Here is a 25,958-nt window from a genome sequence, read left to right as displayed (position 1 = left end):
TTCTCAGCTCCACCCTTGCCTCCGTCCCCATCCTCCTCCCCATCGCCATCTCCTTTCTCTCTACCTCCCTCATCCTCCTTCTCACCCCCATCCCCCTCCTCCCCCTCCTCCCTCTTCCTCCTATTATCCAAATCAAATTGCAGCCTCGTCCGATTCAACATGAGCTCCGCCACCCTCTCTCTCTGCACATACACAGTGACTGCAAGATCAAACAACGCCATTTCCTGCTCTTGTGTGTATTCGCCTTCGCTCACACCGAGACTCTCGTGGGGTTCGGGTATTTCATCCGCGCCGAAGAAGGAGTCGGAAGGGGAGGGAGGGGAAGGTGGTGGGTGTGGGGGGTTTGAACGGGGTCGTTTGGATGGTTTGGAGGGTGTGGGACTGCGGCTGCGGCTGCGGCGTTTCTTGTGGTGACGGTCTTGACTGGGGCGACGATCTCGACTATGACGGCGGTCTCGACTACGCCGGCGATCTTTACCACGGCCATGTGAAGAGCCGCGACTCCGCTGTTTACTTCGATTTTGCTCTGGACTTCTTTCCCGCCCTCGACTACGCTGCCGGTCTGCGCCACGACTCCGGTCTCGACTCTTCCTCCCCCCTCTACTCCTCACCCCCTCCTCTCTCCTCACCTGTCCAGAAGGCGGTGGACTCTGTTCACGCGGCCGTTGCGATACCAGTGGGGGCCGTCGCGATGGAGCGCGATCGAGCCTTGCAGAGCGTCCCCGTGGCTTTTCTACACGATGTCCTTCTCCTCTGTACCTATCATCCCTCTTCACCAACGACCTCGACCGACTCCTACTCCTCCAACTCCGACTGCGACTACGACTCCTACTTCTACTTCCATGCCCCGATCTAGGAGAAACATCACAACTCCCCCCCATCCCCATCGTCCGGTGTCTCCTCGCCATCCTCTCCAACTCTCCACTATCAAGAGCCCCCCTTCTCCTCCTCTCTTCAGACCTTGTGGTACGCCGGGCCGGCTGGTAATGGTCACAATCTTTCCCATAGCGGTCATAGCCTTTCCCCGAACCATTACCATCCCGTCTGAGCCCCCGACGTGCACCAGGACCCCTTGGCCCTTCACTCAAGGATATGGATGAGAGAAGAGATAGTTCGTCGTCGTCTTGCTGCTCGGAGTAATAGCCTGATCCAGAGCGGAACTCGCGGTCTAGTGCGTGCAGGCCAGAACTGAAGGATATGGGGTTGGCTTTTGTACCTGGTGTTGGTGTTGGTGTGGGTGTGTCGCGATGTGCTCCAGCCATTCTTTTTTGGTGGTAAGCGGAAGGGTCTTGATGGGGCTTCGAGGTGTTTTCTCTGGGTGGTGCCATGGCATCTCGCCGCTCTTTGGACGGCGTGTCTCTTGGAAGTGGAGGTGCGTCGCGCAATGACTTTGATACCATTGGTTTTCCTGTCGCCATCGATAGTGGAACGGGCTCTGCGTGACGCGTGGAGCGAGGCGGAATGCCAGTTGGATTCGCTGGCGTTGCAGTTGCGATACGCGCTTTTACTTCTTCTATCTCTTTCTTGTTGGCCATGGTGAAGTGCTTGGATAGCATTGCTGGGTCTAGTTCTCTTGGTCTGCGCTCTTTGGAACGCCTTGCTTCGTTGTTCTCATCCACCCGGGATCGTTTTATGAGAGGCTCTCCGAGTATTTCACCGCCCCCGAATGGTCTTTTTCCGGTTTTCGATGGTGGTGGCGGCTGTGCACTGGTTGGCTGTGTGTTGTTTACTGGCATATCTGGCGTAGGAGCTACACGAAGGAAACCATTGTTCTCCCGGTGCGAAAACCCTGCAACTGGTGATTGTTCGTCTGCCATGGCGAGTATACGATGGAGCTATTGATAGTCGCTGTACAGAAATGTTGAGGTGCGCAATACGATGAGTCTGCTTTTGCGATGAACGAGACGCTCGCTTACTTGCTATGTATGTTGAAGTCTTTGTTCACTATGCGTCTTTAGCAGACAATCGCTCACCTTCTTTGACCCTTTCACTCATCGACTATCATGCTAGGACAACAAAGACTCGAACGAGCTCAAAGCGTCCTAACAATCCACGCTCCAGCACAAAGCCCCTCACCCGTGATTTCGCGGAAGTATGATGGCAACATACCCGCATCTTCAATGCATTGTTAAGACAGTCTATAACCCTGGCTACTACACAGGCTTCTCATGTGTCTTGCGTTATCTACAAGTAATGCTGTAGGATGTAAACCAATACCTAGCTTTGGTATCCGGCGTTCGCAACCACACTGTAGACTCGAAATCCGCCAGACAGCGTTCGTATATATGATAGTCGAAACAACGTCGGCAACATAACTTGTGGAATATCAACGGCTAGCGCCCTCATGTATTGGCGACGGCATATATCACTACGAATTAATCTTGTAAACATCGAGCATAACCGAACAGCCCGTTGCTATCTCCTTATGTCGAGACGTGGTAACGATTACGCCTTCACAAGCACCCGTGCACGGCAAAGGACATCGGTCAAAATAGATTGGTAGCTTTCTTGCATTGATGTCGAGATGGTTGAGATGATAGAAGATCATGTCATCAGTTGCTTTGATGTTGAGTTTGATAACCATATAGACTGCGACACCCATGTCAACTGTGAGAGTACCACTGTGCCCATACGTCCTCAACCCCACGATCAGTGAAAGAATGTTTCACCCTCAAGGTTCCCCTTCATCTTGTCGTCCGCGATGGCGAGCGCAGCAAGACCCACCTCGGCATCATCCGTGTTAGCCGCTCCAGCCTCGGCAGCATCGAACCCCGGTAACGGCGGGTACTCGTCCGGGTCACGGTCGGGGTTGCGCAGGGCGTTATCGTAGATCTGATTGGCCAAAGTAGGTGTGTACTCATCGCGCCAGAGGTTGAGCTCTTCCCATGTCTTGCTCTTGGTAGCATCGTTGTACCCTAACAGCTCTGCAGAGGAACACTGACCAGCGGGTACGACACAGAACCCACCGTATTTGTAGTCCGCATGTGTGCAAACTGTCATAGCCTGCTCAGCTAGTAGCACCTCGTACTCGGCCCCTAGGAAACAGATGGGATATGTGTGAAAATGGTATGTTGCTGCCGGGAACAGGACCCGAAACGCTGATTCGACAAGAAGGGCGAGCCAAGTCGTGGACTGGTGCTTGTCGTACTGCCGCTTGCGATGTGAAATGCTCCTGGAGTAGCCACAGTGAACTCGAGGTTGTTTCATGGGTGTGTCCTTTTGGTCCTCGGGCGTCTTCAAATCGGCTAGAGTCATGATGGCGTGACACCACGTTGCCACCTTCAGAGCACGTTTCTGTGAGCACGCTAGGTAGTAGTGGCGACCCTCTTTGAGCCCTGCCAGAGTCGATGGCTGTTGAAAAGGATAGAGGGCCGTGTCGATGCGGAGGGCCATGTCCAGGTCCAGACCATAAGCGTAGTTGAACAGGACTTGAGCGACTTGGCAAAACTGTCTTGGCGTGGGCGATTCTCCACGGTCATCGACAAAGGGGCGAACATAGATCGCCGGTGCGAACTTCTCCAAAGTACGCATCTGCCACGGACCATCCTGACGGAAGTGCTTGACGATATCTGGATCTGTCTCGCTGAGATCGCGACGGGCCAGCGAACCGTCCAGGGTGTACCGTAGGACACGCAAAGGAACGCTGGCGAAGAGGTAGCGTAGTCTCGCTCTCCATTCGTAGTATTCGAGACGGTGCATGTTGCCTCCCTGCACCTTCTCCTGCTCGTATATGGAATCGATCAGAACGGCGTAGCCCTTTTCGACGAGTACCTGGGCAAAGGGGAGGTGATAGACCTTGCTGGAGTAACAGGCTATGTCAATCTGCTGGCGTGGAAGTGGTAGCACCAAACCGACCGTCTTCGAGCTGATACTGTCGTTCGAGGTGATTTGAAGACGCGATAGAGCCTGGATTGCGCATTCGGTCTCGTATCCAGTGACCTGCTCATCGTCGGAGTCCGGGATGCTGTGCCGGGTCCTTTTCCCCAGAACATTCTGCCTGTAAGATGTCAGGGGGTATCGAGACTAGCCATGGGTTTGTACTCACGATACAGGTCGAGTGTCCTGATAAGAGGCCGGTGAAGATTCGGTGTCATCCACGTCCGAGACTGGAGTGTGCCTGACTTTGACACGCTTGTTGGCCTTGCCCTTCGTCTTCTTCTTAGTCGCCATTGTGTGGCTGTGAGGTTGTGAAGGATTTGATGAATGTGAGTGGATTTGAAACAGGTCGAGGTGGTGAATGTGAAAGATGTGAAAGAGGTGAGGATGTGAAAATCGCGGAGGTGGTAAGAAGCAGAACCAGAACCAGGCTACAGACGAAGACAGCCCCGGGGCCACAGACTAGCGCTACGACCGCTCTGACCATGCGTTGACGTAGTATCGGACGATTTCAAAGCGTTGAGGCAGACCATTGGCCGTGTTGGGTTAGCAACTGGACAAGAGGCAGGTGCGAGCGATCATTGTGGCAGCGAGCAGCCTCGCTCACCCCGAGAAGCTGCTGGAACTGGAAGTGACGTCTGGTGCCAGGTACGTGATGCCTCTCCAGCTTTCTGTAGGGGGTTATTGATGCAGGTGTTGTGATGGGAGCGCCTCGTTATAAGGAGAACACTCTCGGTTCTAGATAGCCTGGATGAATGATCAGGAGAGCTGACAGCAGGGCTAAATCCCGTGTCAGCGAAAGGTTCCAAGGTTCGCGGCTTCCTGATGGAGTGTTCTTACCTAGGAGAGCACACGTCACCGCTGCCCACATTCCACAAGCGCTACCAAAGTGACGCTTGCCCACGGGGCGATTGAACGAGTACTGTGGGTGAAGACGCAGTCATATATTAGAAGGAGAGACAAGCTGCCTGGGCGATGGGAAAGGTAATCATTTGGTTGTCTTCATTGAGTCGGTTTCCTGTTCCGCAGGGTTACAACATGTTCTTTACAGGATATCGGATCACTCCATCGCCGAATACTCCATGTCGGAGCATGCCATCGGACAAACGTTTTTGCACCCATCTACGCAACATTCTCCATCAGCCCCGCCCCAACCGTCCTCCCCCTCTCCCTAAGCACAACCCTCATCCCCTCCTCCACCGGCAACTCCCTCTCCAACTGCACCACCACCCTCGCTACCTCCCCCGGCTTAACAATTCTAGGCTTCTTCTTCACAACCTCACCCGTGAACTTGTTCAGCTTAGCACTCAACGTCCTGATACCCGCAGGCGAGTTAAGTGTACTCCGAAACACCTCTACAGGCATCGGTAGCACGTGTTCGAAAGCGAGGAGCTTGGATGTGAATGCTTTGACGAGTTTGACGGGATCGCTACGTGCGCAGACTATGTCGCCTTGGCGGAGGTGCACGGGGTCGATGTCTGTGAGGTGGAGTGTGGGGATTTGACCGCATACGGCCCAGTCTACGGGGGCGTCTTGTACTTCGATTGATTTGATGGTGGCGGTTTCGTTGGCGGGGAGGGCGAGGATGACGTCGCCTACTTGCAGGGTGCCGGCGTCGATGCGGCCTGATATGCTGAGTGGGGAGCGGATATCGCCGCGGAAGACATCGGCGACGGAGAGGCGGAGGGGCTTTGTAAAGTTTCGGGGTGGGAGATCGATGCGCTCAAGTGCTTTTAGCAGGGTTTCGCCGGTGTACCAGTGGGCGGCGGAGTTTTCGATCTTCTTGACGACGTTCTCTCCTGTCAGGCCTGCGAGTGGGATGAAGGTTATCCGCTTTTCGAGGAAGCTGGCTTCGGTGAGGAAGGCAGTCATGCGTTTTGATATGTCGTCGAAGCGCGATTTCGACCATCCGACAGTGTCCATCTTGTTCACGGCCACGATGATATGTTGCATGCCCATGCTGCGCGCGATCAAGATGTGTTCTTTGGTCTGCCCCTTAAGACCAGACTCGAAGCTGTTCGTACTTGCGTCGATGACTAGGACGGGAAAGTCGGCTTGTGATGCACCTGATATCATGTTGGGGATGAAGTCTTTGTGTCCGGGCGCATCCAGAATGGTGAATTTGGTCTTGTCGGTCTCGAAGTAGTTTGTAGCAATGTCAACGGTGACACCACCACTCCGCTCTTCGCTTGTTTCGTCCATGACCCAAGCTAGCGCGAACGAGGATTTGCCGATGGTTTCTGCTTCTTTCCGTAACTTGTCTATTGACCGCTGGTCGATGACTTTGAGATCGTAGAGCAACCGCCCCATGAGCGTACTCTTGCCGTGGTCGACGTGGCCTGGAGATGTTAACATGGGAATCACATAGCATCGACGATCGCCTTTTACACACCAAGTACTACAAAGTTCGCCAACCGCTTCGAGGCGCTCTTCTCAAACTCATCCACGACGTTCAGGTTCTTGCTCTTCACTCTCGGTTCGTCGGCCACGGTAAGCTTCTCGACCGATTCGGTCAGATCACCGTTCGTTTGCTTCTTTTTCTTCTTTGGTGTTGTTCCTGTATGATTTAGAGATGTTCAAAAAGAAGTTGTATCAAAATCTAGTGACGTCCGCCACCTGCGCCCTTTGCCTGTGCTGCCCGCACAATGTCATCCGGACTCGGCCCAGCAAAAGCACCAGTGCCATCATACGATTTGTACGCAGCAAAGGGTAGTGGAACCTCTTGTAGCGGTGCTTGGGGGTGTTTCGATGACTCGTCAGAGCCGCAAAGGGTGGAAGCGAACATGGAGGCGGTGGCGCGTTGAGCTGGCGATTCGACGACTACGGCAGGCTGAGGCGCTTGAGGCTGTTCTATCTCGGGTTCTTTCGGGGCTTCTGGTGCTGGCGATGGCGACCGTCTGCGGATAGGGTATCGAGAAGGCCGAGCTGGACCAGTGCCGCCGAGAGAAGGATTGCCACCCTCTTGGTTCTTCACCGAAAGCTTATCCAGCATGGCGATCGCCGAATCCGCGTCATTGTTGGCTTTCGAGGCAGCGGCTTCCGCGTCTTCTCGTTCCTTTCTGCGCTTCGCCGCAAGAGCAGCCAGCTTCGAGGAGCCCCCAAGTAGTCCGCCTTTGTAGTGTGGAGGATCGACGGTGATGACGCCCAGTCGCTCGGGTGGTACGTTGCCCCAGGGCACATCCCAGAAGAAGTCTGTGACAGCGTTGGTAGGCATCGCATCGAGATTGGGGCAGCGGTGGAGGATGACAGCGAGGCAGCAGACGCGTCTACATAGCTAAAGTGCAGGTGAAGAATGGAGTGTAGTGAGCGTGCTTACCTGCAGTTACGGGCGCATTCTGATCCGCAACACTAGCAGCTTGATCGAACCTTGACGCAGGTTTGGCCTTTTCTTGCTTCGGCCTGCAACATGTCAGCATCTGCCTCACATCCAATTCTTCGAGATACCACTCACGCCTCCGTCTTCACTTCCCCCACCCCAAGCCTATTCTTCAAATAACTAACACTCTTCCCAACATCATAGTAATAATGCCATAGCGCCTCTTGTATCTGCTCGTCGCTCGTAAAATCGCTTTTATCCCCCAGCGCCTCGCGTACTCTTATGGTACCCGCACGCATCTGCTCTTTATCGTCTTCAGTCATGCCATCTCCTGCATCGGCTCCACCGCCAGCTTCTTCTTCCTCGTAGTAATCGTCATCGTCGTCGTACATGTCGTCGTCATCGTAGTCGACGTTGCGCGTGCGCGAGAAGCCGCTTTTGGGGGGCATCGCCGCAAGATTGGTGTTATTGCTGTGCTGGCAGAGTGAGGGGAATGTGAGAAACTTTGGGGGCGTGTTCGTGGTGGATGAGCTGTTTCGCGGGCGTGTAGAAATGTTTCGGGAGAGGCAGCTTTCTAGTGTGAATTATCGCGTCCCTTGGTTGACGTCGGTGGTGGGGCTTGCCTTGACGTGTAGCGCGGGCTGCTATTTGCCCCGCGCTAGTTGGGAGCTTTGGGCAATGCAATGACGATGATTCGTTTACTTTTCACTGGACAAGAGAGAGCTACAATCGTCATGGAAATTGTTTCGATTCAAGTTCAAGCTCGCCAACAGCTCAACACACCCGTCGAAAGATACAGCAGTGGGGTATAGTATTAGTGGAAAGAGACAATGCTGAAAACCCTGGCCCGACACTCGCCCTTCGCCCGCTGTATTCAAAAAGATTGTTTTTGTGGTTTTCTGACCCTTTTCTGATGCGGCGTTTCCTCAACTGTGCGGTGATGCCCGGTGGCTTCTCTTAAGCCGAGAAGGAAGCTCCCTATCTCTCCGCCTTCTCCTCAGCGGCGGCTGGGACAGCAGTGGTAGCGGTAGGCTCAGCGACAGGCGCAGGCGCAGGAGCAGCGGGAGTAGAATCCGCAACTGCAGGGGTTGGTGCAGGGGCGACGGGCTCCTCAGCTTGCGCAACGGGAGCTGGTGCCGCAGCTGGTGCAGCGGGCGCAGCAGCCTTGTCCTCGCCAAAGTTGGGCTCGTCGAACATAGGACCGCTTGTAGCGCTCATGCCGGCTGCGGGCTGGCTGGTAGGCACTGCGGGCATTTCCACGGGGGCCGCAGGTGCAGGTGTATCGGTGACCTTGGCCTCAGTGTCCTTAGGGGCCTCGGTGGCAGCGGGCTGAGATTCGGCAGCAGTTGGGGGAGCGGGCGCGACGGCACCAACGGGTTCGGGGGCTGGAAGATGATGCGTTAGTCTCGGTGTCTTGAGCGATGAAAGAGATATAAGAAATACTACTGAAAACAAATGTCGTATCTGGCGTAAGTCGTAACGTGCTGGGGGAAGTGCGCTGATGCTAACACATAGCCATCCATCTGGTGCAGGAGTCCCACACCTAGATGGGGCCGTTCCACTGGTTGTCTAGGTCGACCTTCTGTCGCCGCCTAGAGCCATCGCAGGCTTCGTTCCCGCGGTACGGTAGTGGACTGGAGTGTGAACGAGATGTAAACCTACTGGACGTGGCCTTCTTGACCTCAGTCAGGGCCGCAGCTTCATCCTTCTTCACCTCGCTCTGAGCTGGATCTGAAGCTGGAGCTGCAGCGGGCTCAGCAGGCGCTGGCACTGGCGCAGCGGGCTCGGCGCTGGTAGCCGCGGGTGTCGTCTCGGTCTTTGCGGGCTCGGGCGCAGTCGCAGGAGCTGGGGCAGCTGGCGTAGTCTCGGTGGGCTTGGTCTGCGCAGGCGTAGCAGCAGCCGCTTCACCCGTGGCCGTGGGCTTTGGCTCTTCCTTCTTGGACTTCTTGCCCCTGAAGAGACCCTTGAAGGCCTTCTTCATCTGGTCCATGGCGTCGAGTGCTGTTGGAGGGATGTGTCAGATAGCGATTCTGTGGATGTGCTCGTGATCACACGGGCTAACGTGGAGGGTCATGGCTTGTGGTGGGTAGGAGTTTGCGCGGATACAAGCAGACATCAGAGTAGCCAACCGCTACAAAGTTTGCAACGATGCAAGCGCGTCGGATCCGGAGATGGACTCGATTTGAAGAGTGAAAATGGGTGAGGATCGCACTTACGAACTCCCGGCATGCTGACGACGGTCCTAGCTGGCTGCTAGATAAGCTATTGAGGGTTGAGGGATAGAACAAGCGTGCGCAAAAAGAACAGGGAAAAGAAATGCAATGGATGAGTAGCTAACGGCGAAGGATGTCTAGGTCGCGAAGGAGCGTGATGATGACAGCGAGGCGCGCGGAGGTTGTCGAGTTGACGAAGCTCTGTTGTTCTAGCCGGGACCCTGACACGCTAGCCAATCGTCTCCACCTCCGCACTATGCACGCCAGATGCACACCATGCCACCAAAAATAGCGCCTTCATGCACTACCTGCACGCAATCAGCCGCCGTTGGTGTTTCACCTGTCGCTCGAGTACACTACAGCCATGCAGGACATCCTCCAGTTGAACCATCGCGCTTACCGTTCCCAAGGCTGCCGACGAGGCCGCCGATACCACAGAGATTAGACGCCGCTTCTGGTTAGCGCTGACTCGCCCTGCATCGACGACGATCGGAGATTTTGTGGTTTATCGTGACACGTGAGCTGCACAACACCACACACAATATCGTCCTGGAGTTTACATACTTCGCGCATTGCGGAGGTCTTAACATGTAGTCTTTTTGCGTTGTTGCTATAGCATCGGCCTAGGTTTGCGCAGCACCGAGTATGCACATGGATAACGTCACCAAGCACAGGGCAAAGGGCCTAATGTTTGGCTCATGCTGATGATGATGAACCGAAAAGGCCCTTTTTCTTTAGGTGTCCATCCGTTGCGGAGGCTATGGAAATATCAAAGGATGCGTACTCCAAACTTGGCAGAAATGTCGCCTTGCTATCTTTGGACTCTCCTTGCATTAAGATGACAATGTCATTGTAAGCCGCGGGGTATCATCGAAAAGGTGTCCAGTCCAAGGCTCTCTTTGCAACGATATGGAGATCAGCAACGCGACACGTGTGGACGATCAATTGGGGCCGGCGTTTGCAGTATTGGAGAGCAGCCTCATCGTACAGTGCGTCGTGGCCATAGCTGCGATATGTGTTTGCACGAGGATATGGTCGTCGCACGTCTTCAGATCCATCAAGTATGGCAAAGGGCACAATATCTTACCACCAACACTGCCGTACTGGATTCCAGGACTCCGACATGCTTTGTCAATGGCCTATGATTCCCATGGCTTCCTGGCCAAATGCATGCAAGTACCCAAGGACAACTGTGCTGAACTGTCACATCGTAGCAGAACTGACGTGTTGACAGGAATGAATACGGGGACGGCTCACCCTTCTTCCTCGACGGCGCAGGCGAGAGACTACTCTTCATCCTCGACCCCGAGCACATCAAAGGCGCGCTCAACAACTCCGCCGAACTAGACCCCAACCCCTTCATCCACGAAAAGATCATGGGCGCACTAATGAGCAGTCCCAAAGCCGTCATCGACTACTACAACTCCCCAGAAAGCAACACAGACTACATCCAAACTACGCACATCCGGCAACACACCACTGGCTCCAATCTCGGTCTCCTCGTCCAACGCCTCTTCGACGTCATGAAGCGCACCATCTCTGAAACCCTCGCCGAAACCCCTGATGGCACATGGCACGAAATCCCCGACCTTTACGCCTTCCTCGAATACCATCTTTCGTATGGCATAACCGAAACACTGCTGGGCAGCTCGATTATCGAGTCTTACCCAGAAATCATAACAGATCTCTGGATCCACATCGAAGCCACAGATCAATTCTTCATGGGCCTCCCCCGCTTCATCATTCCAAAAGCATACGCCGCCCGCGACCGCCTCCTCTCCGCAATCCGCACATGGACCATCAAGTCCGAGACTCTGCGTCAAGCCAACGCCGTGAACACAGTGTGGGATCCCGTCGCGGGTTCGGGTCTTCTCCAAGAACGCGAGAAACTGTATAGCGAAATGCCTGGCCACGGCATCGAAGGCAGGTCCGCTCAGACTCTCGGTTTACTCTACGGCGGAACTAGTTTAACCGTACCAGTCACATTCTGGTATCTATTCGAAACGCTGCGGAATCCGGAACTACAACAGTGTGTGTTGTCTGAGATGAAGAACCACGTAGACGAGGAGACAAAAGCGTACAACTTCATGCAACTCACCTCTCGCCCGCTATTCCAGAGTCTCCACGCCGAGACCACGCGAATGTACAGTTCCAACCTCGCGGTTCGAGAAGTAACGAGTGACGTGTGGAAGTTGGATGGGAAATACACCGTACCCAAAGGAACCCAAGTCTTCATCAGCCATAAATTCGCCGGCCAATTCACCCAGGGCTGGCGTGCCATCCGGCCCCATACTGTTGCTAAACCTCTGGATACCTTTTGGCCTGAGCGGTATCTCGTCAACACCTCCACTTCTCCTTCCACCCCCTCTTCCACTTCCACCCCCACCTCCACTCCGACTCCCCCCAACAAGACCTCCAACCGCTCAAAGTTCAGCGACGCAGGTCTGAGCGGTAGTTGGACGTCTTTCGGCGGCGGCGAACATAAATGTCCTGGTCGGCATTTTGCACGCAATATCGGCATTGTGACACTAGCGGTATTGATGGGGGTGTTTGAGATTGAAGTGAGTGATCTGGAGGGGGCGAGGAGGCTGGATCCGGGGAATAAGAGGAAGGCGTTTGGGACGATGAGGCCGAGGGAGAGGATTGCGGGGAGGGTTAGGCGGAGGGTGTAGGGGAGGGGGTGGAGTATACATGATCTTCTCCAGCTCTCAATAATCAAAGTCTTCAAACACCACTTTCTGTCCATCCAGCCACCCAGTCACTTCCTTTCTCATCCCCTTTCCAGCACACACATACCACGTCTCAGCCTGCACATCCTGTACATCGCTTTTCATCATCCTCCTCTCCACCACATTCGCCTGCGCCTTGACCTCATCTTTCGTCTTAGCAAGCTCATCCTCCACAGCCCGCCCAGTAAAGAACACTTTTGTACACTTCCCAAGCCCAGGATACCGCTTAAACGTATCCAGCACCAACCCCACATCCTCCCCCCTCACCGCCCACAGTAACATGAACCCGCCGTTTTGTAAATCCAGCCCACCGATTTGACCGAATAGTGGTGTGACACCCACACCCCCAGCCACAAACACGTTTCTCCCCTCTCCAGCCCTAGCACTCACGACTTTAAACTCCCCTCCCACCCCCAAAACACCCACTTCCAGTCCTGCACGCTCATTCTGCTGGAACAGAAACTTAGTCACAGCCCCCACTTTTCGGATGGTAATCTCAAACTCCTTCTCTTTACCCGCGTCTCCTACAGTAGGAGTCGAAGAAATCGTAAACGTCCTAACAAAATCATCGTTCAAACTCGCCGGATCCTCATCCCGCATATGCTCATATCCCACATCGAGCTCTTGGCTGAAATCAAGCGCGATCCACTGACCAGGCGCGTATGTGAGGCCGCCATTGACGGAGAAAGTGAAGCGTGCGATGGTGGGTGTGAGGATCTCTTTTCTTGTGAGAAGGGCTGTTTGGCGCGTGGAGCGGGAAGAGGAGGAGGAGGTGCTGGATAGGGCGGCGCGGACATTGCCTTCGGTCGCTAGTGTGCGGACGAGTGGGTTGTACGGACTTGGTGTTTTCTTCGTGCCGCGGAATGGTAGACCGGTTTTTACGTACCGGCATTCTTCAATCATTATCTTAACAGCGAGATTACTGCCCGGGAGGAGGGCGGAGGCGTCTGTGCCGGCGAGGATGGAGGTTGTGCCTGTTATATACACAACATCTCCGGTTTCGTAGTCTGGAAACACGAGCCCGATTTTCGGGTCTAGCATCAGGTTGCCGAGGGATTGGTAAAGCCGGTTCCCAGAGTATTCGGGGTAGGCGAGGGTGGTTGTGGAGATGATGCGGACGAAACCTGGTGGGCCGCCGCGGTGGTTGACGTCCATGTCGTCTTCTGTGCTGGTGGAGAGAAAGAACATGTCGGATTTTGATATCAGTGCTTTCCCTTCTTCAGACAACGACGAGCCTTTCGATACGAGCTCTGGGTCTAAAAGCGCGGGCCGGATTTCGTATTGGTTGAGGTACTTTGGGCAGTTCCCGAGACTTTGCTCGATCTTCGTGACGAGTTGGAGTTGTGTTTGTTTCCTGTTTTCTTCGCCTTCGACTTCGACTTCGACGTCTTTTATCGTCCCTGCGACCATGCGGCCGGCGGTCTTGACTCTCTTTCTTGTCATCAGGTCGATGGCTAAACCTGCTACTAGCTTCCCACCGTCTTTCGCTTGTGTCATCTCGCCTTTCTCCCCTCCACCCACAAGCGCTTGCACAACAGGATCATACTTGCCGTCGACGAGAGTCCTTGTACCGACGAAACCACCACCAAGCGGCTCTGAGAAACCAGGCTCGCCACCCCATAGTGTCGTCCAAGGTCGATGCTGTGCATCTAGAGTCCCGAGTGCGAGCAGAGGGGCGCGTTGGAACATGAAGGCTGCTTGTGGTGTGAGCATGGCTGATGTTGGGTTGTCTTGAGACGGAATGCGGAGGAGGCGGTGCATCTTCTCTTCGCCCTCGTTCCAGGGCATGCCTATGGAGAAAGACATGTTGATAGCTTGTGGAGTGAACCTGAGGGAGGTTTTCGTGGTGTGTAGTCAATTGACCGATGTCTTTTGTCCGAGCTCTGGGTTATGTAGCTTGTACTGCTAGGAAGAATTATTGGGCGTCATGCTCTGGTGACGAGGCTCATCCATTCCAAGGATGACTTTGTTGCCGTCGGCATCTATCCTAATAATGCTTTGCACCGAATTGTTGAGGTGTCAACCGCAGGGCGCATTAGTGGTGATGCCGCGGCATGTCGCCATCGGCGGCATCTAAATAGTAATGGTTGAGGCCGGCCCTACATGCGGGGGAAGGGAAGCTAGCCCAAACGGGTCGGGAGGCCTTAGAAGAAGGAAGTAACACGCTTATGAAGCATGACCGGCATGGAACAACGCGTCAATTAGAGACACCTGTACCTCATACAAGCATAAAACCGAACATGTCTGCAGCCTACATTAACATAGAACCCTGCAAAGTAGGTGTCTTAACGTCGATGTAGGCTCTAGACCTGTTCAGATTTTTCTAAGGTTGGCGTGCCTGTGTAATCTGGTGCAGCTATCTTGCCGCTCAGTCAACATCTTTGATCCAAGTATCGTGCATACATTCACTAACAACCTACCACCTAACTATGCTCCCTAACAATCATCTCCGCCGCCATCTCCGCAATCCCATAAACAAGCGTCTGCAAATGCGCACTCGGCAAAAGAGGAATGACACTCGCATCCACCACCCTCAACCCCTTAGTACCATAGACCTTCAACTCCTTATCCACAACACCACCATCCTTCTCCGGCAGCAACGCAGCAGTACCAATAGGATGATAAATACTCAACGTATTCGCCAGCGCATACCTGCGCCAATCCGCATCCGTCTGCACAGCACTGCCCGGTTCGTACTCATTTGTCCAGACCTCGCTCATGGGCGCGGTGGAAGCGATCTTACGCAGGTATTTGGCGAGGTTGGTCGCGGCTTCGAGGTCATAGGGGTGGGAGAGGTAGTTTGGGTTGATGAGCGGTTTGTCGCTGATGTTAAGGGAGGAGATGTGGACGTTTCCTTTGCTCAAGGGGTGTTGAACCACGCCGATTAGTGCGAATGTGCCGATGCCGAATTGGGTGGAGTTGGCGGCGGGGTAGCCTTTCAGACCGGTGTAGCCGTCTGAGAAGATGACTTCCAGTTGAGGTACCTTTGTGCTGAGAGCGGGGGAGAAGTATGATTTCTTCAACTTGTCGGTTGCGGACGTCAAGCTGGCGTCGCTGTCAACGAGGTTTCGGAACTTTGAAGCGGTTTCATTGCCGACGGTGCCCCAGGGGAAGTATGCGTAGCCGCTGGCGGTGTAGTCGTAAAGTGAGACCTCATCCGCGTTGTAGAGGGCTAGCTCGGCAGCCGCGCGAGTGGCGTTCTTGAGGACGTCGAAGGAAGGGTATTCGGGCTTCAGTTGGTAGGAGATTTGGATGCGAATGTGGTCTTGGAGGTTCTCGCCAACCGAAGGTAGATGCTTAACGACGGGAATACCGAGCTTCTTGAGGAGAGTAGAGTTGCCGACACCGGAGTGTTCCAGAAGACCAGGAGTTTGGAACGATCCAGCCGAGATAATGACCTCCTTTCGCGCGGTGATTGTTGTACCGTCTTCCAGTGTGACACCGACGGCAGTCTTTCCTTTGAAGTTGATCTTCGCCACACGCGTGTCTAGCTTCAACACCAGGTTATCCTTGGCAAGTTTGAGGTATTCTGGGGCGTAAGAGCGAGTGTAGTTGGGGCTGACGTTGCTCGGTTGGGTCGAGACACCGATGGGGCGTCCGTTCAGGCTCTCTCGGTTCGTCGCCAAGCCGAGGCTATTCATGGTGGGATACCATGCGGACTGGTGACGGGGAAAGATCCTGTTGATGAGCGTGCGGATGGGCCCCGTTGTGCCGACTCCCTCGGTGCCGTATGCCGGCGACGGTAGGAATGTCTCGCACTTCAACATCGCAGCGTACAAGTTCTTCCAGTTCCATCCTTTGTTGCCGAGCTGCTTCTCCCAGGCGTCCAGTTCGTACTCGGAAGTCCTGTCCCATGTCATAAGATTGAGAGCGGAGGATCCTCCGAGAACTTTGCCACGGTTCTGCGCAAACACGCGGTTGTTGGCGCCGGGTTGGGCGATGGTGGTAAAGTTCCAGTCATATTTGCCACCAAGTGTTGATCCTTTTCTTCCTGGGACGGAGATGCCTGGTTCCTGACGGCCATCGGGTCCAGCTTCGATGACAAGGACGCTGAGTTCTGGGAGTCCGATACTGATGCGTGAAGCGACGGCGAGGCCTGCAGTTCCGCCTCCAATGACAATCTACATCGTCTGTTAGATCATCTTCGGAGTCGGGATGGAATCTCACCTCATATAAGAAAAAGACTGAACAGGTCTGCAGACTACATTGACCCAAAATCTTGCAAAGTAGGTGACCCAACGATAACGTAGGCTCCAGGCTGTTCAGTTTTTTTCATGTATGAGGTGATCTGTTGGCTTCGATCGGTAACGTACAAAGTCATAAGAGCTGGCATTAACCGCTCCCTTTGCCTCCCGCTCGACAACTGCGGCACTACCACACTCCAACAGCGCAAACGCCAGCAAAGTAGACGTCTGTAACTTCATAATCGCGTCCCGTGAAAAAGCAGCGCTCTCTCAAAAGAATGAATAGCCGATACAAGACTTGGAGACCGGTAAATCACCGCCCTGGAGCATACCAGCAGAATATAAATTGCTTGTCAGCGCTACTGAACTAGGAAAAGCATGCTAGCGACATCGAGATCTTGGGCCGAGATCCAAGATTCCGTATGCAGGTGCGGGCCTGATATCGTGTATCCATTTTATCCGATGCGAGACGGGACAGGGGACGGGCACAACACCCACTCTTTGCCTGCGTCCTTACGCCGTCTACCGGGGATCTCGTATGAGTAATCCGGATACTTCATGGGAGCTTCAGTGCTTTCTGGTGCTCTCGAAGCGGTGCGGTCGCGATCCCTGGCGTTGTCGCCATGTTGAGAGCCATCCCATCGGGAACATGGTACCTATGGCTTCCGGGGACATGGTGAAGACTTGTTCGACTACTCAGCCGCAATGTGGGTCCGGGAGTTGATAAACGGGAACTAGACGCTTTTTTGTAGGACGGTGCATCATGCGCGAGCCGTATTCCACACTGGTGGCAACGGTCCATGGCCTTTGAACACCCCCAACTCTGCCGCCAACGCTACGTTTCCGTTGTTCTGAGCGTACGCGAGCGGTAGGAGTGGGTGTAGCAAGAACGTGGTAAAGAGGCAATCAGCCGTCAATGAAATCATGGTCAAAAGCTGTAGAACATTGAAACGCCCAAGTGGGCAGGCGCGCTAGTCGGGTGCCTGAGGTCCTCTATCAGCAAGAACGAACAAGGCTATACTTCACAACAATACACACCGCAACTACTCTCCAACCTATCCATTCGAGACTCTAAAAGAATCGTAGCTTTCTCGCATGTCTACCGTCACAAAGGTGGCATCTCGGCCCAACCGCCGCAACACGAGAAAGCTGAGCTGCCCAGGCCAGGCCAACTGGACCCCTAGTTTAGTCCCAACTCCGCGTCTCAACATGGACATGACGGAAATGCGAACTTTGCTCATCCACTAACACCTCTATCATTGTCTTGTACATACTTCATCTTTGCCGACAACGCCAAACAACACATCACATTCTAGCCTACGATGGCACCGCGCAAGACGCGGGTGAAACCCACAGCGTACCCATTCCTCCCATTCCACATCATACGATGCGCGCAACTGCTTTCGTCCTTAGTAGTAGCGAGTATAATGTTTTACTTTCTGCGTGAATTGGCGCATGATGGGTATAGGTTGCCGTGGACGTTTATCTTGGTGAGTCCCTTCCTCATTTCGTCCTGGCTATTTACCTACTACATACATCCATTGCGAAACTAATAATTACCTAGCTAATGACCGTATCCCTCCTCACCCTCGCCGCACTCACAACCACGATCGTCTTACACCTCCGCCACGGCCTCTCCGCGTCCCTCAACCTGATTCTCAACAGCGTCCTCGCGCTCCTTTGGACTGTATCATTTGCTTTGCTGGCGTGGTGGTGTTCAGGTACATTGGCACACGTTTGCGATGCAGAGAGTTGGGAATCAGACACCGGGGTTAGCGTGTGCAGGATGTACAAGGCGCTGTTCAGCTTTGCGCTGCTAGGATTTGTGGCAACCGGGTGCGCGTTGGCACTGGATGTCAAGGTTATGAGGGGCGCGAGGACGAGGGGCGTGTTTCAGCAATTGGATGTGCTGAATGGAGGGGAAGCGAAGAGAGATGAAGAGGATACGGGGAGGGACATCAATCCGAATCCCATTGCTGCGCGGGCGCAACGAGGCAGGGGCGGAGACGGATACGCGCTGCCTGAAGAGCAGTTTGAGTACAATGACATTGGATATCACGGGGCAGCGGGTCAGGTCGGGCAAAGCAGGATATAATCCTTGGACCTCGAACAATGCTATAAGGATAATCCCATCTACTCAAACGCCATCTCAACGCCGCCCAAATGCTGGCCTGAAGCCGGGTATCACAGTGCAAGAAAACTAGAAAACGTCGTCCATGATGACATCTCTGCTCATGGCTGCCGTCGCGGCATGCTCAGTGCCCACATCCGCGTTCATGGACATGGACGGAGCTTCGCGCGCGGGGATCTCGTCCTCGACAAAGACACCCAGGCCACCGAATGCTTCCCGTAGTGTCCGACTGCAGTAATCTTGCAAGCTGTGTCCTCCCACCAGATGCGCCGGATCTCGCTTCATACGCGCGTACCAGTCCACCTCGTAGCTGTCCTGGAGGACGTAGTATTGTGGCGCGATGGTGTAGCCGCCGAATGGGTCGAAGGGTGCTTCGACGGGTGGCGCGACGCGCTTCTTGAGTCCGCGGATTGCGAAACCCGGGTCGACGTCGTCTTTGATGCCGGTGCTCTTGTTGCGGGCGGCGGCTTCTAATTCGGCTTTTTGGAGGGCTTCGAACTTTTTTAGTTTTGCCCAGGTCGCGTCTACGTCGATGTTGAGGATGAGGTTCCAGTTGATTTCTTCGACTTGCTCGAGGTAATCGTTGTAGTCGCGGAGGGACTCGAAGTCGTCTTCTGTTTTGTTCATGCTGTAGATTGTTAGCCAGACGTCGTTGTTATGCGTCAATAGCACCTACATCTTCATGACCTTCTTCCTCAGATCCACCTCCCGCTCAACCTTCAGATCCTCAAACGTCGCCCTCCGAAAGTTCCGATACGCCAGCGTCTTTGCGCATCCAGCAACAGGACATATACTGTTGCCCTTGCCAAAGAGCCGATCCACGCAGGTATCGCACATTTTGTGGTAGCATATCGGGTTGATCTTGAACTGCATGTTGGAGTTGAGGAAGCGCGACGACCTGCATACGGGGCAAGAGTCTGATGCATCGTCAGCGAGGGAACGAGCGAGTTGTGACTGCTGCAAAGACAAGTTGTAGAGGGTTTTGGAGAGAGACGCACCGCCATCTGGCTTGGACGCGTCGGCGCCGCGCGCGGATTTCGACATGGCGGGTATGAGGCAGAGGCGATGGAGCTGCGAGGATGGGCCGAGGGATCTTGAGGTTTGGTGCTGACTCAGCGGGTGGAAGTCGCTGGTCTTTCTATGAGGTCAAGAGCATGTCTGGAAGTCGATAGAAATGCAGACGAGGGGATTATGACTGATTGTAAAGTCCAGGAACGCTCCTGTCTGACAGACGACATACCGACGATCTGTATGCATGGCTTGCATGGTTTCCCTTGTGGGGCCTGACGCCAAGACCGACGCTTTTTCTCGTACACAAAATTCCTTCACCTTTCCTTCCTCCCCAACCCACTCACCACATCAGCAAAAATGGCAGCCTCAACACAGAGCGCCCTAGAGGAGATTGAGCGCCGCCGTGTGCAGCTGCAGCAAAATGTCGATAAGCTGCGCAAAGCCCTCTCCCACTGGACGACCTGGGAGGCTGAGTATGAGGCGCTCAAGGAAGAGATCCAAGGCGCCAGCGACCCTTCACCCTCACAGATACGTGAGATGGCACGCGACCTCGACCTTAGCCTGCTGGACCACAAGGAAGTCGAGGAGCTGCTCTGCAAGAACTCGCCCAAGGAACGCACTGCTAACCAAGTTATTGACATGATCTCTAGACGCATTGACTATGTTCGGACGAGCAGTGCTACTATCGAAAAGAACCTCGATGCTGCTGAGAAGAAGCTTGCTGGTGTCGATGTTCTGTTGGAGCCAGGCATGGACAATGAAGAGGGCGAGCCGATGATGGACATTGAGGAAGAACTGGATGACGACGGCAACGAAGTCTCGAGCTCCGTCAACCAGACAGGCAAGGCTGCGGCTGAGCTTGTTGATGTCCTGCGCAAGGCTGGTGTTCAGAAGGCGGAGCTGGAGAAGAAAAATGCAGAGGCGCAGGAGGCTTCTCCAGATACGTCGTCCACGTCTGCGCCACCTTCACACACCACACCGGAGTCGAAAGCTGCTCAATCCTCCTCCGAAAACCTACCCGCTACATCCTCCTCCAAACCCTCAGACCCAGAACCTGTCAAGAAGTCAGTGTCTTTCTCTGAGGAGGTCGACGTCGAACCAACTCCGAAAGCTACACCACAACCTGCACAACCCGACTACGAAGCAAAATTCTCTGTCGATGAGGAGCTCACGCAGGACGACTACGAGAGCTTGGCCAATGCCATTATACCAGACGACGAGTCTGCAGAGGAAGCCGAGCTGAGACGGCAAATGCTTCAGTATGGCATGTCGGAAGTCGGACAGATTGTCGCTGAACTCGATCTGGACCAGCCTACTGCGTCGTACTCTGACGAAGAAGATGACGACTACGGCGACTACGACACTGAGGACGACGAAGAAGAAGACGAGTATGGCCGCAGCACCAAGCCTGTCATCACCGAGGACTATCGCAAGCAGATGATGGAACTTGAGAAGAAGTTGGGCGCTCGCATGCTTCAGAATGTAGGGCCTGAGTCGGGCAAGCCATCTCTCGAAGACCACATCGGAGACATTCGTACCATGAAAGTGAAGAGCGACGATCAGTTCGATGAGTCCATGGCTTCTCCTGCGACAATGCCGGCGCCGGCTGATACAAAGGAGTCGAAGAAGAAGGGAGTGCGCTTTGCCGACGACCTGGACATATCTGAAGCGCCAAAGCCAGTACAAGAACCAGCTGGAGCCGCGCGGTTACCCATTAGATCCACAACGACCATATCCGATACCATTGTCGAGCGGTCTGCAATCCCTGCAGCTCCGATAGAGCCACCCAAACCCGCCAAGATGTCCAGGTTCAAGAGTGCCCGCGCTGCGACGAACACTCCTCCCCAGATGCTGCCAACACCTCCGGTTCCAGAAGCACCGCCTGTACCAAGTGGCCCTGCTGGACGAACACTAGCCACTACCATTACCGAGCACGCCCCTCTTCCCTCAGAGCCTCAGGCCCCTGATGAGTTTGATCCAGTTCTCTTGGACCGCGAGATCAAAGCAGAGTATCACAAGGCGCGCAATCGCTTCATCCAGCGCCAAGGCGGATTCAAGGCAACTGAAGAGGACGAAGAAAGTCCCATCGTAGAAGAACGAGATGGCAAGACCAAAAAGGTGAGCCGTTTCATGGCGGCCAGGCTCAAGGCTGAGGGTATGTAATATCTCCATATAACGTCGCCACCACGTTTCCATCGTCGTTCCCTTTCTACACTTTCACCACCGACGCTTGTGAGGGTCACGCGTGCATGCCTAACGGCACAGCGCAAAGCTGGAATGCTTTGCCAACGGAACAATTCATGTCCGTGGGAGATACTATTACCATGTATCATGACCACATTACATTGCTTCCAAGATTGAAACAAGCGGTACCACTAGACTCGCCGGGCCAAATACTATGCCTACTCGAGGTTCATATGCTCCGTACATATCTCGAAATACCAGTATTGGTATGAATGAAAAATGTTACAAATCGAGTTTTGATGATTTTGATGTGAGTGAACACGTGAATGCAATGAAATTACCTAGGTAGTCTCGAGTGACTACCATGGACAGCTGAGGGAATCGCTACCTCGTCCTGCATACGTCAGGTGGGGGATCATGCATGGTGGGGCAACGTCTTGAGGCGACTGTAAATTTTTGGTCAACGCCGCCGCCATCATGACCTCCGACTCGAGCTCCTCCACGCACTCCGATTCGCTGCCTGCTGCTCTGCATCTCCCCTCGCCGTTTGCAGACACGGGCAAAGAGTCTGCCCACCTCGCCTTTGCACCCATAGCGCTGGCGCAATACCACAACATAGTCGAAAAACTGGCCTCCAACAACGTCTACCGCATCCTCCGCGCACCCGGGCCCATTCGTGTATGGGTCTACCGATCGCTACTCGCCGAGCACCAACTGTGGAATGACTGGGACCGCCGCGCGCCATCTCCGCCCGACGTGAAGCCTGAGACGGAGCCCCAAATGGCCGAAGACAGCATCAACGACACGGAGAGCGTGGGCGACTCGGAGCGACCCGAGAGCTCGTCCGGCATGACCGCGCGCCCCTACCTCACCCGCCTACGTCTTGCGCTCGCGCCCTATACCGTGCATTTCCACAACCCGGGCTATGTGCGGGACGATACACTGCGCATGCTGGAGCGCGACGTGGTGAAGAAGACGTTGGAAGAGTCGCGCAAGAGTCTCGAGCTGCGCGAAGAACTCGGCCTCTCGTGGGAATTCTGGGACGATCTCGCGGGCGTGCTCAAAGCCGCTATTCCCTCGCTCGAACGCCGCTGTTTTGCTGCGCCGGATCCTGCTGCGCCTGAATATGAGGGTCTGTCGGGCCCGCTCATCGCAAGCTATTCGCCGAGCCTGCTGAGGGACCTGGAACGGCTGAATCAGCTTGTGTGCATTGCAAGGAATGTGCAGGTACATGGCGAGAGGGTGCAGAATTTGAGTGCAGACAGGCTCTTTGACAAGGACATTTTCGCATTGATCAATGTCTGTGTACGCGTTACGGCGCGGGGGTATGATGGCGAGGCTGGAACCCAGGATGAAGACAAATGGCAGGGCGTCATTAATGCATACAAAAAGCTGCTCATTACTTGTCTGCAGTTCCTAAACAATCTCATCGCGCGGAACGAGCAGCGGAAGCTGATGCTTTGGATCGAGCTGTTCGATAGTCATCTCGACAATGAACTGCCCAACTTCGCAGACATGAAGTACAAAATGGACGAGTTTCCACAACAAGATCAAGGCCCGCCACCGGAGGAGCAGCCTCTGCCGACTCATGCAGCGCGAAGTCTGGACGCGTTCAAGATTCCTCAACAGCCTGCGTCCTCGCCATTCCTGCTCTACATTGGCGAGACTGGCAACGACGTCAAGAAGGCGCTGATACATCATGGTGTCAAGGCAGGTGCCAATGAAATTGCGGCCGAGTGCAGGCGGAGGTGGCAGACCATGGGTGAAGAGGAGAAGAACGTAGGTTACGTCTGTCGTGTGACCTGATTCCTGCTAACACTTTCAGAAATGGAACATGCTCTATGCAGATGTCGTTGCCCGATATCGCGATCAGATCACTCAAACGAGCACATACCGCAAAGTCGTGGATCAGCATGCCAAGAACGAAGAGAGTGTACAGGCGCTGGCGAAAAGCATCAACCAACTCCAAGTGGAGGTCGACAGGATGCGGTCATCCATCACAGCTCTACCTGGCGACGAGTCCAACAGCGAGCAACCACCCCAACCCACAGCGGAGAAGCAATCCCCGAAACCAGCATTGGATGACTCGTTACTAGATCCCAGCATCAAACGGTCTCCCCCGGCAGGTGAGATCGATTTCCGTGTGACATACCCGCCATCCTTTGGTGCGGAGATACTCCAAAATGGCAAAGAAGATCTGCTTAAGCGGCTGGAGCCAGACCCCGACCGTCCATCAGGGCTAATCAGTGACGTAGCGTCTCCTACCTCTCCTCCGCCAGAGGATGACGATGACAATGATGACGACTACGATGACATTCCTGGTGATGAAGGCCGAGGGCTGCTCACAGATGTTCCACTTATTCTGGGTCCTACTGAGATTGAGGTTCTGCCTATGATTATCATGGCTGGAATCGTTGAGCCGACGGAGGGACAGCCTGGTCATCATTCTGATCCGACCGTGTTTAGCAGTGTCAGGAGCATGCATGGTGTTCGGTGTCATTTGCTTCTTGCGCAGGATAATGGCCGGAATCTGCTGCGCGAGTTGTTGATCTTTGTTGCTGCTTGGGATCTGCGCGAGGAAGAGTTGTACTTCAAGTTCATGGTCAAGATCATGGAGGCTATTCTTGCCAACCAGCTACTGCCGTTTGCTTACCATGCCTTTAGAGAGTCTGAGTAAGTATACCCATTGGAAACACGGACTTTGACTAACATTATAACAGATCTAAGGACATCATCTCTCCGGCTCAGGCAGTCATCATGAAGCTTCTCACAAATATCTTCCGCGCCAGACAGGCACGTGCGCAACCCACGAAGGGCCATCTCAAGGCGAACCACCCGCAGGTCGACCAAGGCGATGTCCACATGGTCAACTTTCTACTCACCGAGTTCCGTCGCCACATCATTCCGCAAACGTGCGCCCTCATCTTCCTGCAAGGCCAGATCCGCGCTGGACATGCGCAACCCGAGGACTTCCCTCTGAATCTCTGGGACATGGAACGCATGTATGAGGGCGTTTACCAGTACCTAGAGTTCTTCGCCATTCTTACAGAACACGAAACGTGGAAGAGAATGCTCAGTAATTGGGAGATCTCACATGAACTGGTCACCCTACTGAAAGAACTGGACGCAGCGATACCCAAGGGTCAGCTATCGCCACCTCCGCTGAGGAATGTCCAGCACGCGCCACCACCTCCAGCCCCAGTAGAGGTTCACATCCCTCCGTCGCACCAGCAGCAAGACCAGCAACAGCCACCCCAACCCCAACCAGTCGCTGTAGAACGACCATACGATACCACAGCCGGCGCAGCCGAAGCCTACATCCCTCCACCCACCTCACCATCACCCCGACCCTACATGGACGAAGCAGCCGACGAGCCCTCAGACTTCGAGTGGCGCAACCTGAAGAAGCTCGCCGTCCTCGTCCTCAGCTCCCTGGTCTGGAAGAACAAGCACGTTCAAGATCAGATACGGCCGTTGGGTGGTATTGAGGCGGTGTTGAACTGCTGCTCCTACGATGAACATAACCCTTACATCCGCGAACACGCTATAATGTGTCTTCGGTTTCTAATGGAAGGGAATAAGGAGAATCAAGACCGTATTCACGCGCTGGAGAAGTATAATCAAGATGCCAATGCGAAAGCGAAAGCCCCCGCCGCCCCAGCCACAGCATCAGGCCCACATCCAAATCCGAACCCTGCTGTCCCAGGCGAGAGCAGCGGAAGTGGCAGTGGTAGTGGCAGTGGCAGCAGCAACCGATCACCAGTCAACGTCCGCGTCCCCGACGAAGTGCTCGACCAACAAGGGTACGAAACCTACATGGACAAACAAGGCCAGGTCATGCTGCGGAAACGTCAACATGTGCCGCAGTCTTCGATGCACCAGCAGCAGCAATTGCCGATTCAGAATACGGAGCTGACGAAGGGGACAGATAATGGGGGTGGTCAGAATGTGAACAACAAGAATACCAGCACCAGTGCCAACGCCAACGCCAACGCCAATAACAGCGGTACTGGTACTGGTAATCCTGGCAATGCTGGAAGTAACAGTAACACCAACAACACCAATCCCACCACCAAAGGCAAAGCCAAGTCAGACTCCGCCCAAGCTGTCTGGGATAACATGCGTGCTACCGCCTTAGGTGGGATTGGGGGTACAATGACGGGTGCAGGGGGTGGTGTGCGCGATCCTAAGGCCTTAGAGGAGATGGTTGAGCGCGTTATGCATAATCTTCCCAGGTTGCAAGGGTTGAGGGGTGGGGAGGAGAGGGCGGTCGAGGTGGAGGAGGCGCTGAAGAAGTTGGATAGGGGGTTTGAT

At 54.4% G+C, this 25,958-nt stretch overlaps 10 protein-coding genes across 10 annotated transcripts; 4 read left to right on the top strand and 6 right to left on the bottom strand.

Moving 5' to 3' along the window:
- Positions 1-2,649: 2,649 nt before the first annotated feature.
- J4E79_011231 (uncharacterized protein) lies at positions 2,650-4,170 on the bottom strand (the record flags this gene model as incomplete). The annotated part of the gene is made up of 2 exons (XM_049360062.1): positions 2,650-3,997; positions 4,046-4,170. The coding sequence occupies 2 exons, from the start codon at positions 4,168-4,170 to the stop codon at positions 2,650-2,652; spliced, it is 1,473 nt and encodes a 490-aa protein (XP_049205420.1).
- Positions 4,171-4,998: 828 nt separating this feature from the next.
- On the bottom strand, positions 4,999-7,641 carry J4E79_011230 (uncharacterized protein; the record flags this gene model as incomplete). The annotated part of the gene is made up of 5 exons (XM_049360061.1): positions 4,999-6,215; positions 6,269-6,433; positions 6,484-7,068; positions 7,193-7,275; positions 7,328-7,641. 5 exons carry the CDS (start codon positions 7,639-7,641, stop codon positions 4,999-5,001), a joined length of 2,364 nt encoding a protein of 787 aa, XP_049205419.1.
- A 529-nt stretch (positions 7,642-8,170) lies between these two features.
- On the bottom strand, positions 8,171-9,182 carry J4E79_011229 (uncharacterized protein; the record flags this gene model as incomplete). The annotated part of the gene is made up of 2 exons (XM_049360060.1): positions 8,171-8,577; positions 8,855-9,182. 2 exons carry the CDS (start codon positions 9,180-9,182, stop codon positions 8,171-8,173), a joined length of 735 nt encoding a protein of 244 aa, XP_049205418.1.
- Positions 9,183-10,314: 1,132 nt separating this feature from the next.
- J4E79_011228 (uncharacterized protein) lies at positions 10,315-12,077 on the top strand (the record flags this gene model as incomplete). The annotated part of the gene is made up of 2 exons (XM_049360059.1): positions 10,315-10,394; positions 10,640-12,077. 2 exons carry the CDS (start codon positions 10,315-10,317, stop codon positions 12,075-12,077), a joined length of 1,518 nt encoding a protein of 505 aa, XP_049205417.1.
- A 36-nt stretch (positions 12,078-12,113) lies between these two features.
- J4E79_011227 (uncharacterized protein) lies at positions 12,114-13,940 on the bottom strand (the record flags this gene model as incomplete). Its single annotated transcript, XM_049360058.1, has 1 exon — positions 12,114-13,940. The coding sequence occupies one exon, from the start codon at positions 13,938-13,940 to the stop codon at positions 12,114-12,116; it is 1,827 nt and encodes a 608-aa protein (XP_049205416.1).
- Positions 13,941-14,557: 617 nt separating this feature from the next.
- J4E79_011226 (uncharacterized protein) lies at positions 14,558-16,558 on the bottom strand (the record flags this gene model as incomplete). Its single annotated transcript, XM_049360057.1, has 2 exons — positions 14,558-16,255; positions 16,448-16,558. The coding sequence occupies 2 exons, from the start codon at positions 16,556-16,558 to the stop codon at positions 14,558-14,560; spliced, it is 1,809 nt and encodes a 602-aa protein (XP_049205415.1).
- Positions 16,559-17,640: 1,082 nt separating this feature from the next.
- J4E79_011225 (uncharacterized protein) lies at positions 17,641-18,413 on the top strand (the record flags this gene model as incomplete). The annotated part of the gene is made up of 2 exons (XM_049360056.1): positions 17,641-17,808; positions 17,883-18,413. 2 exons carry the CDS (start codon positions 17,641-17,643, stop codon positions 18,411-18,413), a joined length of 699 nt encoding a protein of 232 aa, XP_049205414.1.
- Positions 18,414-18,518: 105 nt separating this feature from the next.
- J4E79_011224 (uncharacterized protein) lies at positions 18,519-19,493 on the bottom strand (the record flags this gene model as incomplete). Its single annotated transcript, XM_049360055.1, has 2 exons — positions 18,519-19,077; positions 19,126-19,493. The coding sequence occupies 2 exons, from the start codon at positions 19,491-19,493 to the stop codon at positions 18,519-18,521; spliced, it is 927 nt and encodes a 308-aa protein (XP_049205413.1).
- Positions 19,494-19,817: 324 nt separating this feature from the next.
- On the top strand, positions 19,818-21,623 carry J4E79_011223 (uncharacterized protein; the record flags this gene model as incomplete). Its single annotated transcript, XM_049360054.1, has 1 exon — positions 19,818-21,623. The coding sequence occupies one exon, from the start codon at positions 19,818-19,820 to the stop codon at positions 21,621-21,623; it is 1,806 nt and encodes a 601-aa protein (XP_049205412.1).
- Positions 21,624-22,121: 498 nt separating this feature from the next.
- J4E79_011222 (uncharacterized protein) lies at positions 22,122-25,951 on the top strand (the record flags this gene model as incomplete). The annotated part of the gene is made up of 3 exons (XM_049360053.1): positions 22,122-23,423; positions 23,470-24,317; positions 24,365-25,951. Coding segments are annotated over 3 exons (3,737 nt in total), but the record flags the coding sequence as incomplete, so codon positions are not given.
- Between the last annotated feature and the right edge of the window lie 7 nt (positions 25,952-25,958).

Source organism: Alternaria viburni (assembly GCF_023758015.1).
Source record: "Alternaria viburni strain BMP 2772 chromosome Unknown scaffold_39, whole genome shotgun sequence".
Lineage (NCBI taxonomy): Eukaryota > Fungi > Ascomycota > Dothideomycetes > Pleosporales > Pleosporaceae > Alternaria > Alternaria viburni.
This window is presented reverse-complemented; position numbering and strand designations above follow the sequence as displayed.